General features: G+C 41.2%; 1 protein-coding gene across 1 annotated transcript in view; it reads left to right on the top strand.

The window, feature by feature from the left end:
- The window catches only part of LOC103604912 (E3 ubiquitin-protein ligase HECW1), a 109,307-nt gene that overhangs the window by 86,362 nt on the left and 8,964 nt on the right, over window positions 1-13,981 (top strand). The window contains exon 13 of the mRNA XM_008589487.1: window positions 11,653-11,767. Coding sequence (XP_008587709.1) covers window positions 11,653-11,767 — 115 coding nt within the window. The remainder of the gene's footprint in view (window positions 1-11,652; window positions 11,768-13,981) is intronic.

Raw genomic sequence — 13,981 nt, 5'->3', positions numbered from 1 at the left:
CCAACACTATGTTGAATAGGAGCGGTGAGAGTGGGCATCCTTGTCTGGTTCCTGTTCTTAAAGGAAAAGCTTTCAGCTTTTCCCCATTCAGGATGATATTGGCAGTGGGTTTATCATATATGGCTTTAATTATGTTGAGATAATTTCCATATATACCTAACTTGTAGAGAGTCTTTATCATGAATGATTGTTGAATTTTATCAAATGCTTTTTCAGCATCTATAGAAATGATCATATGGTCCTTGTGTTTGGTTTTATTGATATGGTGTATCACATTTATTGATTTGCGTATGTTGAACAAACCCTGCATCTCTGGGGTGAATCCCACTTGATCACGGTGTATAACTTTGCATATATGTTGCTGTATTCTGTTTGCTAGTATTTTAGTGAAGTTTTTGCGTCTATATTCATCAAGGGTATTGGCTTGTAGTTTTCTATTTTAGTTGTATCTTTACCTGGATTTGGTATCAGAGTGATGTTTGCTTCATAGAATGAGTTTGGGAGAATAACCTTTGTTTCAATCTTTTGGAATAGTTTGTAGAGAATTGGTGTCAATTCCTCTTTGAAGGTTTGGTAGAATTCTGCTGTGAATCCATCTGGTCCTGGGCTTTTCTTTGTTGGGAGCTTTCTGATAACAGCTTCAATCTCTTTTATCATGATTGGTCTGTTCAAATTTTCTACATCTTCTTGGCTCAGTTTTGGTAGTTTGTGTGTGTCCACAAATTTATCCATTTCCTCCAGATTTTCAAATTTGTTGGCATATAGTTTGTTTATAGTAGTCTCTAATGATTCCTTGTATTTCAGATGAATCAGTTGTAATATCACCTTTATCGTTCCTAGTTTTTGTTATTTGGGTCTTTTCTCTTCTTTTTTTAGTTAGCCATGCTAATGGTTTGTCGATTTTATTTATCTTTCCAAGAAACCAACTTTTTGATTCATTGATCTTTTGTATCATTTTGGGGGTTTCAATTTCATTAAGTTCTGCTCTGATCCTTAATGATTTCTTTCCATCTGCTAACTTTGGGTTTGGATTGTTCTTGATTTTCTAGTTCTTTAAGGTGAACTATTAGGTCGTTTACTTGCCATCTTTCCATTCTTCTGAAATAAGCATATAATGTGATAAATTTCCCCCTTAGTACTGCTTTTGCAGTATCCTACAGGTTTTGGTGTGATGTATCATCATTTTCATTAATTTCAATAAATTTTTGATTTCCTGTTTGATTTTTTCATGTACCCATATGTCATTAAGTAGAATGCTGTTTAATTTCCATGTGTTTGTAGAGTTTACAGAATTTTGTTTGTTATTGATTTCTAATTTTAATCTATTGTGGTCTGAAAAAATACATGGGATAATTATGATATTTTTTAATTTGTTGCGACTTGATTTTTGGCCTAACTTGTGGTCTATCCTGGAGAATGTTCCATGTGCTGATGAGAAGAATGAATATTCTGAGGTTGTTGGATGGAATGTTTGGTAGACATCTGCCAAGTCCAATTAGTCTAGAGTGTTGTTTAGATCTTGTGTTTCTCTGCTGATTCTTTGCCTAGATGATCTGTCCAATATTGATAGTGGGGTGTTCAGGTCCCCTGCTATTATGATATTAGTGTCTATTTCCTTCATTAGGTCTAATAGAGTTTGCTTTATAAATCTGGCTGCTCCAACATTGGGTGCATATATATTTATGATTGTTATGTCTTCTTGATGGATGAATCCTTTTATCATTATGTAGTGGCCCTCATTGTCTCTTTTTATGGTTTTTAGTTTAAAGTCTATTTTATCAGATATAAGAATAGCTACTCCAGCTCGTTTTTCATTTCTCTTTGCATGATAAATCTTTTTCCATCCTTTCACTCTTAGTCTATGTGAGTCTTTATAGGTAAAGTGGGTCCCTTGAAGGCAGCATACAGTTGGGTCCTCCTTTTTAATCCAGTCAGTCTGTGTCTTTTGAGTGGGGAATTTAATCCTTTTACATTAAGAATTGTTATTGAAAAGTGTTGATTTACTCCTAGCATTTTATTGATTTTTGTTTGTATGTCTTAAGTGTCTTTTGTCCTTTCTTTCTGATTCACTGTTTGTCTTCTGTATTTGTTGGTTTCTTGGGTTGTAGATAAACTTTTTTTTTCTCTTCATTGTTGGCATTTTTATTTTACTAGTGGGTTTTGATTTTTCTCGAGATTTTATGGCAGTGGTAGTTATCCTCCAGGTACCAAACCCAGTACTCCCTTGAGAATTTCTTGTAAGTGGTCATGTGGTAGTGAACTCCCACAGTTTTTCTTTGTCTGGGAAATATACTATTTCCCCTTCATTTCGGAAGGATAGCCTTGTGGGGTAGAGTATTCTTTGCTGGCAATCTCTGTCTTTTAGTATTTTAAATATATCATCCCATTCCTTTCTGGCTTTTAGGGTTTGTGATGAAAAGTCTGATGTTAGTCTGATTGGGGCTCCCTTATAGGTGATTTGACGCTTCTCTCTTGCAGCTTTTAAGATTCTCTCCTTGTCTTTGAATTTTGCCAATCTGACTATAACATGTCTTGGAGAAGACCTTTTTGGGTTGAATACATCTGGGGATCTTTGAGCTTCCTGAATCTGAAGATCTGTGTCTTTTCCTATACTTGGGAAGTTTTCTGCCACTATTTTGTTGAGTATGTTTTGAATGTAATCTCCTTTTTCCTCTCCTTATGGAATACTCATGACTTGGATATTTGAGCACTTAAGATTGTCTGATACCTCTCTTGGATTTTCTTCAATGTTCTTAATTCCTTTTTCTTTTCTTTTTTTTTTTTTTTTTGTTTGTTTGTTTGTTTGTTTTTGGCTGCCTGTGTTATTTCAAATAGCCCGTCTTCAAGGTCAAAAGTTCTCTCTTCTGCTTCTGCAAGCCTGCTGGTTAAATTCTCTGTTGTGTTTTTTATTTTGTTGAGTGAATTCTTCAGTTCGGCAAGCTCTGCTACATTTTTTTTCAGGGCATTGATTTCCTCGTACATTTCTTCTTTCGGGTCCTGTATACTTTTCCTCATATCATCGTGTTGTATACCTGAGTTTTCTTGTATCTCATTTAGTTTCCTTAGACTTATCACTCGAAATTTTTTGTCAGACATTTCAAGGGCTTCTTGTTCTATAGCATCTAGAGCTTGAGAGGTATTACCCTTTGGTGGTGTACTTTCTTGATTTTTTATGTTTCTGGTATCTTTCTTTTGATGTTTAGTCATTGTTGCAAGGATTTCATGGTCCAATGGTTTGACACTATTGTCTGGCTAGGATCCTGCCAGGGCTGCCAATTTGCCATGGCTGCCTCAGTGTCTGCTCGGTCGCCCACTGGCACCTCAGGCACGTGGTCACCTCAGGTCTCGGGCCTCTCTAGGGAGGCACCTCTCTGGTTGGCACATACTCAGCTGGGCCGGGGATGGGGTCTGGCAGTGGCAAGGCCTTCCTACTAGGTCATGTACTGGCACCACAGGGTACGTGGTCTCCACAGGACTCAGGCATCTCTGGGAGGCATCCCTATGGTCAGCGTGCACTTGGCTGGGCTGGGGATGGAGTCCAGCAGTGGCGAGGCCTACTGCTCGGTCGCACACTGGCACTGCAGGGTACATGGTCTCTGTGGATCTCAGGCCTCTCTGGGAGGTCGCCTCTCTGGTCGGTGTACACTCAGCCTGGCTGGGGATGGGGTCTGGTGGTGGCGAGGCCTATCTGCTCGGTCGTGCACTGGTGCCACGGGGTGCGTGGTCTCTGCAGATCTCAGGCCTCTCCGGTGGGGTGCCTCTCTCTCTCTGGTCAGCACACACTCAGCCAGGCTAGGTTGAGTTTTGTGTGTGGTGAGAGATGTCTAGTTTTGATATTGTGTGTGTGGATATGCAGTTTTCCCAGCACATTTATTTACGAGACTGTCCTTTCCCCATTGAATACTCTTTGCACTTTTATGGAAAATCAGTTGGCTGTAAATACATGGCTTTATGTCTGGGTTCTCAGTTCTGTTCGTTTGGTTGGTGTGTCTGTTTTATGCAAGTACCATGATATTTTGTTTACTATGGCTTTGTAGTATATTTTGAAGTCAGGTAGTGTAATGCCTTCAGATATGTTCTTTTTGCTCTGGATTGATTTGGCTATTTGTGGTCTTTTTTGGTGCCATATAAATTTGAAGATTTTTTTTTCTATTTCTGTGAAGAATGTTATTGGTATTTTGATAGGGAGTGCATTGAATCTATAGATTGCTGTTGATCATTTTCACAATATTAATTATTCTAACCCAGGATCATGGAATGTCTTTCCATTTCTTTGTGTCCTCTCCAATTTCTTTCATTGGTGTTTTATACTTTTCCTTGTAGAGATCTTTCACCTCCTTGGTTACATTTATTTCTACGTATTTTATTTTTTTGGTAGATATGGTAAATGGGATTGCTTTCTTGGTTTGTTTTTCATCTTGCTATTATTGGAATATAAAAATGCTACTGATTTCTATATGCTGATTTTGTGTCCTGCAACTTTACTGAATTGGTGTATCAGTTCTAAGAGTTTCTTTGGTGTAGTTTTTAGGTTTGTCTATATATAAGATCGTGTCTTCTGCAAACAGGAAACATTTGACTTACTCTTTTCCAATTTGGATGCCTTTTATTTCTTTACCTCGTCTAATTGCTCTGGCTAGTACTTCCAGTGCTATGTCTAATAAGCATGGAGAGAGCAGACATCCTTGCCTTGTTCCAGTTCTCAGAGGAAGAGCTTTTGGTTTTTCCCTATCCAGTATATTCACTGTCAGTTTGTCGTATTTGGCCTTTATTGTATTTTTTTTTTTTTTTTTTTTTTTTTTTTTTTTTTTTTTTTTTTTTTCCCCAATAATTTTTCTGTCTGTTTTTTTTTTTTTTTGTTTTTTTTGCCTTTTTTTTTTTTTTTTTCCCCAATAATTTTTCTGTCTGTTTTTTTTTTTTTTTGTTTTTTTTGCCTTTTTTTTTTTTTTTTTCCCCAATAATTTTTCTGTCTGTTTTTTTTTTTTTTTGTTTTTTTTGCCTTTTTTTTTTTTTTTTTCCCCAATAATTTTTCTGTCTGTTTTTTTTTTTTTTTGTCTTTTGTCTTTTTTCCGTGTCCGGCAATGGATCGCAACCCGCAGTGTCGCACCCGTACCGGACCGGGGACCGGCAACGGGATTGCAAGCCTCGGTGTTGCTCCCTTGCCTCGCTCAGCCAGTGAGCAGGAGCCGGTCGGTATGGGGGATCCGAACCCTCGGACGGGAGCGCCGCCGTGCTTCCCAAGCGGCGCACTATCCAGTGCGCCACCAGGCCGGCCCAGCCTTTATTGTATTGAGGTAGTTCCTTCTATACCTGTGTCGTTGAGGGTTTTTATCATGAAGTGATGATAAATTTTATCAAATGCTTTTTCTGTGTCAATTGAGAAAATCATATGGTTTTTCTCCTTTATTCTGTTGATGTTATGTATCATGTTTATTAATTTGTGTATGTTGAACCAACCAAGGTGGGATAAATCCCACTTAATCATAGTGAATGATCTTTTTAATATGATGCTGGATTTGGTTTGCTAGTATTTTGTTGAGAATTTTTGCATCTGTGTTCATCAGAGATATTGGCCTGTAGTTTTCTTTTTTTTGTTGTGTTCTTGTCTGGTTTTGATATCAGGTAATGCTGGCCTCATAGAATGAGTTTGGAAGAGTTCCTTCCTGTTCAATTTTTTGGGAGAGTTTGAGGAGAATTTCTACTAATTCTTTTTTCAATGTTTGTTAAATTGGCCGTGAAGCTACCCAATTTTGGGTGTTTTTTTAATGGGATACTTTTTACTACAGATTCACTCTCTTGTTATTGATTACCAATTACTCATTATTGGTCTGTTCAGGTTTTCTATTTCTTCTTGGTTCAATCTCAGAAGATTGTACATGTCTAGGAATCTATCCATTTCTTCTACGTTTTCCAATTTGTTGGCATATAATTGTTCATGATAATCTCTAATAATCCTTTGTATTTCTGTAGTATCAGTTGTGATTTGTCTTTTTTCATTTCTGATTTTATTTTTTTGTTGTTGTTTGGCAGTTGACTGGTATCAGGATCTGAATCCTTGACCTTGGTGATATAAGGTGGTGCTCTAACTACCTGAGCTAACTGGCCAACCCTCATTTCTGATTTTATTTATTTGAGTCTTTCCTTTTCTTGGTTAGTCTAGCTAATGGCTTGTCAATTTTGTTTATCTTTTTTAAAAAACCAGTGTTTTGTTTTGTCTATCTTTTTAATTGTTTTTTTTAGGTCTCAATTTCATTTATTTCCACTCTTATCTTTATCATTTATTTCCTTCAGCTAATTTTGGGTTGAGTTTGTTCTTGCGTTTGTAGTTCCTTAAGGTACATTTTTAGGCTATTTTTTGAAATCTTCCTAATTTTTTGATGTAGGCATTTGTTGATATAAACTTCCCTCTTACTACTACTTTGGCTGTATCCCATAGATTTTGATATGCTGTATTTCTGTTTTCATTTGTTTCAAGAATTTTTTTTAATTTCCTTAATTTCTTCTTTGATCCATTGGTAATTCAGGAGCATGCTGTTTAGTCTCCATGTATTTATACAGTTTCAAGAGTTTCTTTTGCTATTGATTTCTATTTTTATTCCATTGTGATCACAGAAGATACTTGATATGATTTTTTTTAATTTGTTGAGATTTGTTTTGTGAATCCTGGAGAATGTTCCTTGTGCTGATGAGAAGAAAGTGTATTCTGCAGCTTTTGGATGAATTGTTCTTTTAATGTCTCTAAGGTCTACAGTCTATACTGCAGTTTAAATCTGTTTGTTGATTTTCTGTCTAGATGATCTTTCCAATGCTGAAAGTGAGGTGTCATATTGTATTGGGGTCTATCTCTCTGTTTAGATCTAATAATATTTGCTTTATATATCTGCATTTTCCAACACTGGTGCATAAATATTAACAATTGTTATATCCTCTTACTGAATGGACCCCTTTTACATTATCTTCTTTGTCTCTTTTTACAGTTTTTGACTTAAAGTCGATTTTATCTGATAGAAGTGTAGCTACTACTGCTCACTTTTGGTTTCCATTTACATGAAATATGTTTTTCCATCACTTCACTTTTGGGCTGTGTGTGTCTTTACAGGTGAAATGAGTTTCTTGAAGGCAGCACATAGCTGGATCTTGGTTTTTTATCCAAACAGCCAGTCTATAACTTTTAATTGGGGAATTTAGTCCATTTACATTCATGATTATTATTGATAGGTGAGGACTTGCTCCTGCCATTTTGTTTTTGTTTTCTGACTGTTTTGTGTATTTTTTGTTCCTTTCTTCCTCTCCTATTGTTTATCATTGCAGTTTGGTGTTTTTATGTAGTGATAAAGCTTGACTCCTTTTTCTTCCCCACTTCCATACCTGCTTTGCCAGTGAATTTCATCCTTTTGAGTGTTTTCTTGATGGTGGTTATTTTCCTTTCACTTACAGATGCAGTACTCCCTTGAGCATTTCTTGTAAGCCTGGGTGAGTGATGAATTCTCTCAGTTGTTGCTTGTCTGTGATAGATCTTATTTCTACTTCATTCCTGAAGGACAGCTTTACTGGATATGGTATTATTGGTTGGCAATTTTTTTCTTTCAGCACTTTGTCTCGTGGACTGTAAGGTTTCTGCTGATTAACTGACTGTTAGTCTAATGGGGATTCCCTTATATATGACTTGATGCTTTTCTCTTTCTGCTTTTAGAATTCTCCCTTTGGTTTTGACTTTTGACATTTCAACTACGATATGCCTTGTAGTGGACTTTTTGGGGTTGAATCTATTTAGGGAAATTTGAGCTTGCGTCCTGTATCTCTATGTCCATGTTTCTCCCAAGACTTGGAAAGTTTTCAGCTGTTATTTCATTAAGTAGGTTTTCAATACCTTTTCCTTCTTCTTCAGAACACCCACAATTTGAATATTTGTTCACTTAATGGTGTCCCAAAGTTCCTGTAGGCTTTTTTCACTTTTGTAATTCTTATTTCTTTTTATTTTTCCTCTGATTGGGTAATTTTAAATGACCTATATTTGAGTGCATATATTCTTCTGCTTGCTCTAGTCTGCTGCTTAAACTATTTTATTTTTATTTCATTTATTTAATTCTTCAGCTGCAGGATTTCTGTTTGGTTCTATTTTGTGATATCTGTCTCTTTGTTAAACTTCTTGTTCATATCATGAATCGTTTTCCTGATTTTACTGAATTGTCTGGGGTTTTGTTTGTTTTTGTTTTGGGGGTTTTTTGTGGGGGGGTTTGCATATTGTTCAGTTTTCTTAGGATCATTATTTTGAATTCCTTTTCTGGTGTTCATTGGCTTCCTTTTCTTTAGGGTCTGTCACTGGTGTGTTGTTGTACTCCTTTGGTGGTGTCATATTTCCTTGCTTTTTCATGTTTTTTGTGTCCCTGTATTGATGTATGTGCATCTGGTGAAAAAATTGCCTCTTCCAAACTTTACAGAATGACTAATAGAGTCTTTCACCTGCAGTTGAGTCTGAGTGTACTGGTTGAAATGGGTGTGGTAGTTCTGTTTCTGTGTTGAGGCAGTGGTTTAGTCTCTGGTCTGGTTGTTCAGCTACAATCAATACTGCCACTACCTGTGGGTATCTTAGTGCCCTAGGCTGTAGAAGTTTGTGGCCATGGCAGGGGTATAGGTTAAGGCCTTTGGTGGTAAGGAATTTTGGGGTCCTCCTATTCTTGTTTTTCCCACAATGGGGTGACTTTGTCAAAGGGATTCCTTTTGGTGTTGCATCTTCCCCAGTCTACAAGCAGCTGCAGTCATGCTGGGTTCCAGATGCAAGTACTTGGAGCAGCTGTGGAGCTGGGATATGGGGTTCAGCATCTCACAAACCTATTGTGGCACCTAGATCTTGGGGTGTAGGTTCACCCTCTGTGGCAGAGTTGGATGTAGTTTTCCCACAGCACCAGGACCTCTGGCTCTGAGGCCCCCTAGCAGCTCAGGCTCTGTGGACCAGGTTATAGCTGTGATTCTGACCCTGGTGGGCTAAGCACTGCACTGGCCCAATTCTGTGCTCTGAAGGTTAGGCCCAGGGAAAAGAGCAATTTGGGAACCAGAACAAATGGGACTCCATTGTCACTTGCCTCCCAAGGGGTAAGGTACCTTATAATGCCTCTACCTCCTGGAGTGGTAAAACTCAAATATCTCAGCCTCTGTGAGGCCAGGTGCAGAGACAGCAAGAACCCAGAATGGCAAGGTGCAGTTTTTATCTGGGCATGGGGTGGGGGGTGGGGGCAGAGAATAGCACAGTGTTGACTTCGCTCCCTAGGGGAAGGGGTGTCTCAACAGCTCAGTCTTTAGGGGAATAGCCCAGCTCCAGGGAAACAGAGTACTAGAGTTGTTCAGCCCCTAAGGCAGGTGTCTCCACTCAGTAATTGCTCTTTCCCTAGGACACAAGGTACTACGTAAGCTCAGTCCTGGGATTACAGCTGCTCAGCTTTGACAAGCAGCTTCTCAGCCAAGATAACAGTTCCTCAGGAAGTTATGTGCCCCTTCAGCTCAGTCCCAGAAGGGTGGGGCACAGCCACGACTAGGAGGGGTGGTTAAAGATTCCCCCAAAGGAAGTGTGCAGCTTTGCAGCTTCAGTTCCAGCCTGAGGGGGAGGGACACTGCTGCAACTGGGAGGGATGGGTGCAGTGGTTCCACTACCATCTCGTCTCTCAGGGTAGGGTGTAACAACTGCTCATAGCTCAGCTCAGGGAAGTCCATTCAATGGCAGCATAGTCTCTGGGGTGAAAGGGTGTCCCTCACCCCTAGGGTAAGACTCTCTCCAGCTGTAGTTCTAGGTCCAAGAAGGCACAGTAACAGCATGAGTCACAGAGGGCAGGGCAATGTCAGCACATATGGGGGAGCACAATTGTGTGGACCCCAGGCAGCTCCCTCAGCTGGGCTTAGTGCACGTAAGGACTTCAGGGGTCCCCAGTGGTGAGGACAGTAGATGTGCAGGGTATGCATGGGGGCTGCTAGGGTCCTCTCACTTCCCTTTTCCCCACAGGAGGAAGTCCTTCCTGGCTCCCACTGCTGCTGGCAGGGGGATGGGGTGGTGGAGGCCAGGTGTTTCCTTCTGTTCTCTATGTGGCCATCCTGAGTTTCTGTGCTCACCAGGGTTTCTGTTACTCCTGTGATGTGCTCTGGTGCTCTCCTTTAGTTATTTTCATCCAAGTGTAGTTGTTTATTTGTTGTTTTGTCTGTTTTGTGGGAGAGACAAGCACTAGGATCTTCTAGTCAGACATCATGCTCTGCCTCTTCCCATGGAAGAATTTTAAGATAAGTCAGTGCCATTACCTGTTGGTTTATTCACCCCCAGGAATCCAGCTTTTCCTAGAATATTAAACTAATGAGGAGCAGGAGCATATGTGTCCCGACCCGGGAGATATTCAACGCAGACCCTGGAGGGGGGAGTGGGAATTGGATGGGACAAGAGACGCGAGAAATTCAGACAAGACAGTATTCTGATTAAGTCTCGTTTATTAGCCAGAAGGCCACAGTTTATATAGACAGCAGGAGGGAATCAGCAGATAAGGAAATGAGCAGCAGATGCTTTACTGAGAAAACCGCAGGGCAGGTTGTTCCGGTAAATGGAAAATTCCCGTTACCTATGGCAAGTTGCAAAGTTACCTACACCCATAGTGCACAGGAGGGGGAGGGACGGAAGATAACAACAAACAAGGCTCTGAGGCCTCGAGGCAATAGCTGGGCGGGTTCTTTTGGATCCAGATGGGGAGGGACGGAAGATAACAGCAAACAAGGCTCTGAGGCCTCGAGGCAATAGCTGGGCGGGTTCTTTTGGCTCCAGACACATATGTTTCTTCTTCCCACGGGTGACTAAATCTCCTTATCTATATTCTGAGACTTGGTATCCAGAGCCTTTACTGGGGCTCCATGGTCAACTGGCCTCAGTCTCCAGACTTCAACTTTTTGCCTTTAAAAATGCAATGTTAAAAAAAAATTAAATTAAATTAAATAAATAAAAATGCAATGTTATTTAGAAACTTAAATGTGACTTCAGAAAGTTAAGTCAGATTTGTTTACAACATGATTCTGAAAGAGAATGTCAGAGTTAGTGAGAATCAGGGGATCTTTTTTTCTGTTCCCAGCTCATGAAGAGTTGTGTTATAAAATGTTTACATCAATGATTGTCTTGGTCCATTTGGTCTGCTGTAACAAATTGCCATAGACTGCATGGCTTATAAGCAATAGAAATTTATTTCTCACAGCTTTGGAGGCTGGGAAGTCTAAGATCAAGGTGTCAGCAGATTCACTGTCTGATGAGGGTCTGCTTTCTGGTTTATAGATGACACCTTCTCTCCATGTCCCTCACATACATAGTGGAAAGGAAGTGGGGCCTCTTTTAGAAGACACCAGTCCCATTCATGAGGCCTCTGCCCCCATAACCTAATCACTTCCCAAAGGCCTCACCTTCTAATACCATAACCTTGGGGGTGAAGATTTCAACATAGGAATTGGGGGTGGGGGAGGGTGTAAATTATTCAGATCATAGCAATGATTTTGAACTTAAAGATGATTGCATGTTGAAAAAAAGAAATTGTAAATGATGATCAGTTTCTAAGTTCAACCCACAGAAATAATAGCAATGAATATAGCCTTTCTATGTGTTTGGACCTGCGTGCTGAAGCCTGATCTGTGTTTCAGGTTGTAGACTCAAGGCTTGTCTCCGTGTTTGATGCCCGGGAGCTGGAGCTGGTGATAGCTGGTACTGCAGAAATCGACCTAAATGACTGGCGGAATAACACTGAGTACCGGGGAGGTGAGCTAGCAGGAGCTGTGACGATGACAACTATCACAAACATAATTCATCACTTTTTTAAAAAACGTTCTGTTTAGGTGAAATTGACATAATATAAATTTGACCTTTTTAAGGTGAACAGTTCAATGGCATTTAGTACATTTACAATGTTGGGCAACAATTACTTCTAGCTAGTTCCAAAATACTTTCATCACCCCAAAGGAAACCCTGTAAGCATTAAGCAGTCGCTTCCCCCCACACCACACTCCTGTTCCCCCAGCCCCTGGCAACCACCAGTCTGCATGCTGTCTCTATGAATTTACCTATTCTGGATACATCACACGAATAGAATCCTATGAAAGGTGGTCTTTGGAGTCTGGCTTCTTTGACTTAGCGTAGTGTTTTGAGGTTTGTTATGTGGTAGCATGTTTCAGTACTTCATTCCTGTTTGTGGCTGAATACTATTCCACTGTATGTATATATAACTCATCACTTCTTGAAGACTGCAAGCCCTTGGCCTTGCTTCAGTACACAGTAGGTGCTTGTACATGCCTTCCCCCAGATTCCCACCTGAACTTCCACTCACATGACGGTATCCCCCCGGGAGACTCCCTGGCCTCACTCAGTGTAGGGCCCGCAGAGGACACTGACCAGCTCCTGAGCGGCCTGCAATGCTGTCAGCGAGTGTCTGTCACTTCCTGTAGAACTGGAGCCCTCTTGTTCTCAATCCTGCTTTGCCACCACATGGTTTTCACTATGGTCTCTCTGAATCTAATTTCCAACCCCTCCTAACTATTCACCAACTATTCATGCCCCCAAACTCTTCTTCCTGAAACTTTTTTTTTTTTTTTTTTTTTTTGGCAGCTGGCCAGTATGGGGATCCAACCCTTGACCTTGGTTTTATGGCACCCTGTTCTGACCAACTGAGCTAACCGGCCAGCCTGAAACATTATTTTTATCAGGCCATTTCCTTACCCACACAACAAGCTCCTTATTACTTATAGAAAAGGTTTGTCAAAGGTTCTTTTTTTTTTAGACTCAAACCCTTCCTTCATGCAAAATACTCATATTGCAGAGAAACCCCAGTCAAGAGAAAGCTAGGGGTAGTACCGCCTCAGCCTCCCTCATATCCCCAATACGCTCAGCCACGACAGGCCTCAGGGACCTCCAGGCCCTTGTGGCATCGTGTGACAACTCCTCACCTAAGGTGTCCAGTTGGAAGGTCCTTGCCTGGCGAAGGCCCTGTAAGCCCAGCACTTTCCTCTCCATCTTCTCCAGGCCGCTCCGCACCGGCCAGCTTGCCGTTGCCTGCGCGTTTCTTCCTCATTCCTGATATTCCTCATTCCACCTGCCAGAATTGTCACCTCCTCTCCTCCACTTGCACAAAACTTTAGGTGCCTAACTCACTCCTGCTTTCTTTATGAAGCTTTCTCTGTTTCTAGCCCGGCACACAGATTTCTCCCGTCTTTGAACTTCTCTTGCATTTGCTGCTGTCAGGATGGATCATTTCTCTTACCCGACTGGTCGATCAGAGCTCGGCCTCCCCAGCCAAACGCTTCCTCCTGCCGGTCCAGAGCAGCTGCTCCAGGCACACGAACGGGCACTGCAGGGCCGCGGCTTCTGTCCCCCGCGCTCCCTGTGACCTCCAGCCGTTCCCGAGTCCCGGACTCTCCTGTGGTATATGGATGCAAAGAGCTAGGACATCAGAACAAAGAAAACTTGATGAAATATTGTTTCATAGCGGGTTTTGCCTCTGCCAAGCCTCTTTGTTCCTTGTCTATATTTGTAAGAGGCAGGAACATTTTAACTGGAATCCCAATTGTTTAAATAGAAAGCAGACATCTCTGAGGACATGCTCAGCACAGAAAGCCCTTGTATAAAGTGGCTGTTTTTCTACATCTGCTTTGGTTTTAAAACTTGACGTGATTACACAAATTGTCTTAGGACTACCCAAGGCCGTCCCTGGAGAAGTCAGCAGGTCAGATGCAGCTGCTCAGTTCTCACCACACCTGACGGGCTTCCTCCCCTCCCCCACCTCCTCCTCTTCCCCCGCCCTCCTCCTCCTCCCCCTCCCTCCTTCTCTTCCATATCCTCCCCCTCCCTCCTCCTCCTTCATATCCTCCCCCTCCCTCCTCCTCCTCCACATCCTCCCCCTCCCTCCTCCTCGTCGTCCTCCCCTCCCTCCTCCTCCTCCACATCCTCCCCCTCCCTCCTCCTCGTCGTCCTCCTGATTGC

This window comes from Galeopterus variegatus, unplaced genomic scaffold, assembly GCF_000696425.1.
Source record: "Galeopterus variegatus unplaced genomic scaffold, G_variegatus-3.0.2 Scaffold5471, whole genome shotgun sequence".
NCBI lineage: Eukaryota > Metazoa > Chordata > Mammalia > Dermoptera > Cynocephalidae > Galeopterus > Galeopterus variegatus.
The sequence above is the reverse complement of the archived record's forward strand: the minus strand, read 5'-3'. Positions and strand labels throughout refer to the sequence as shown.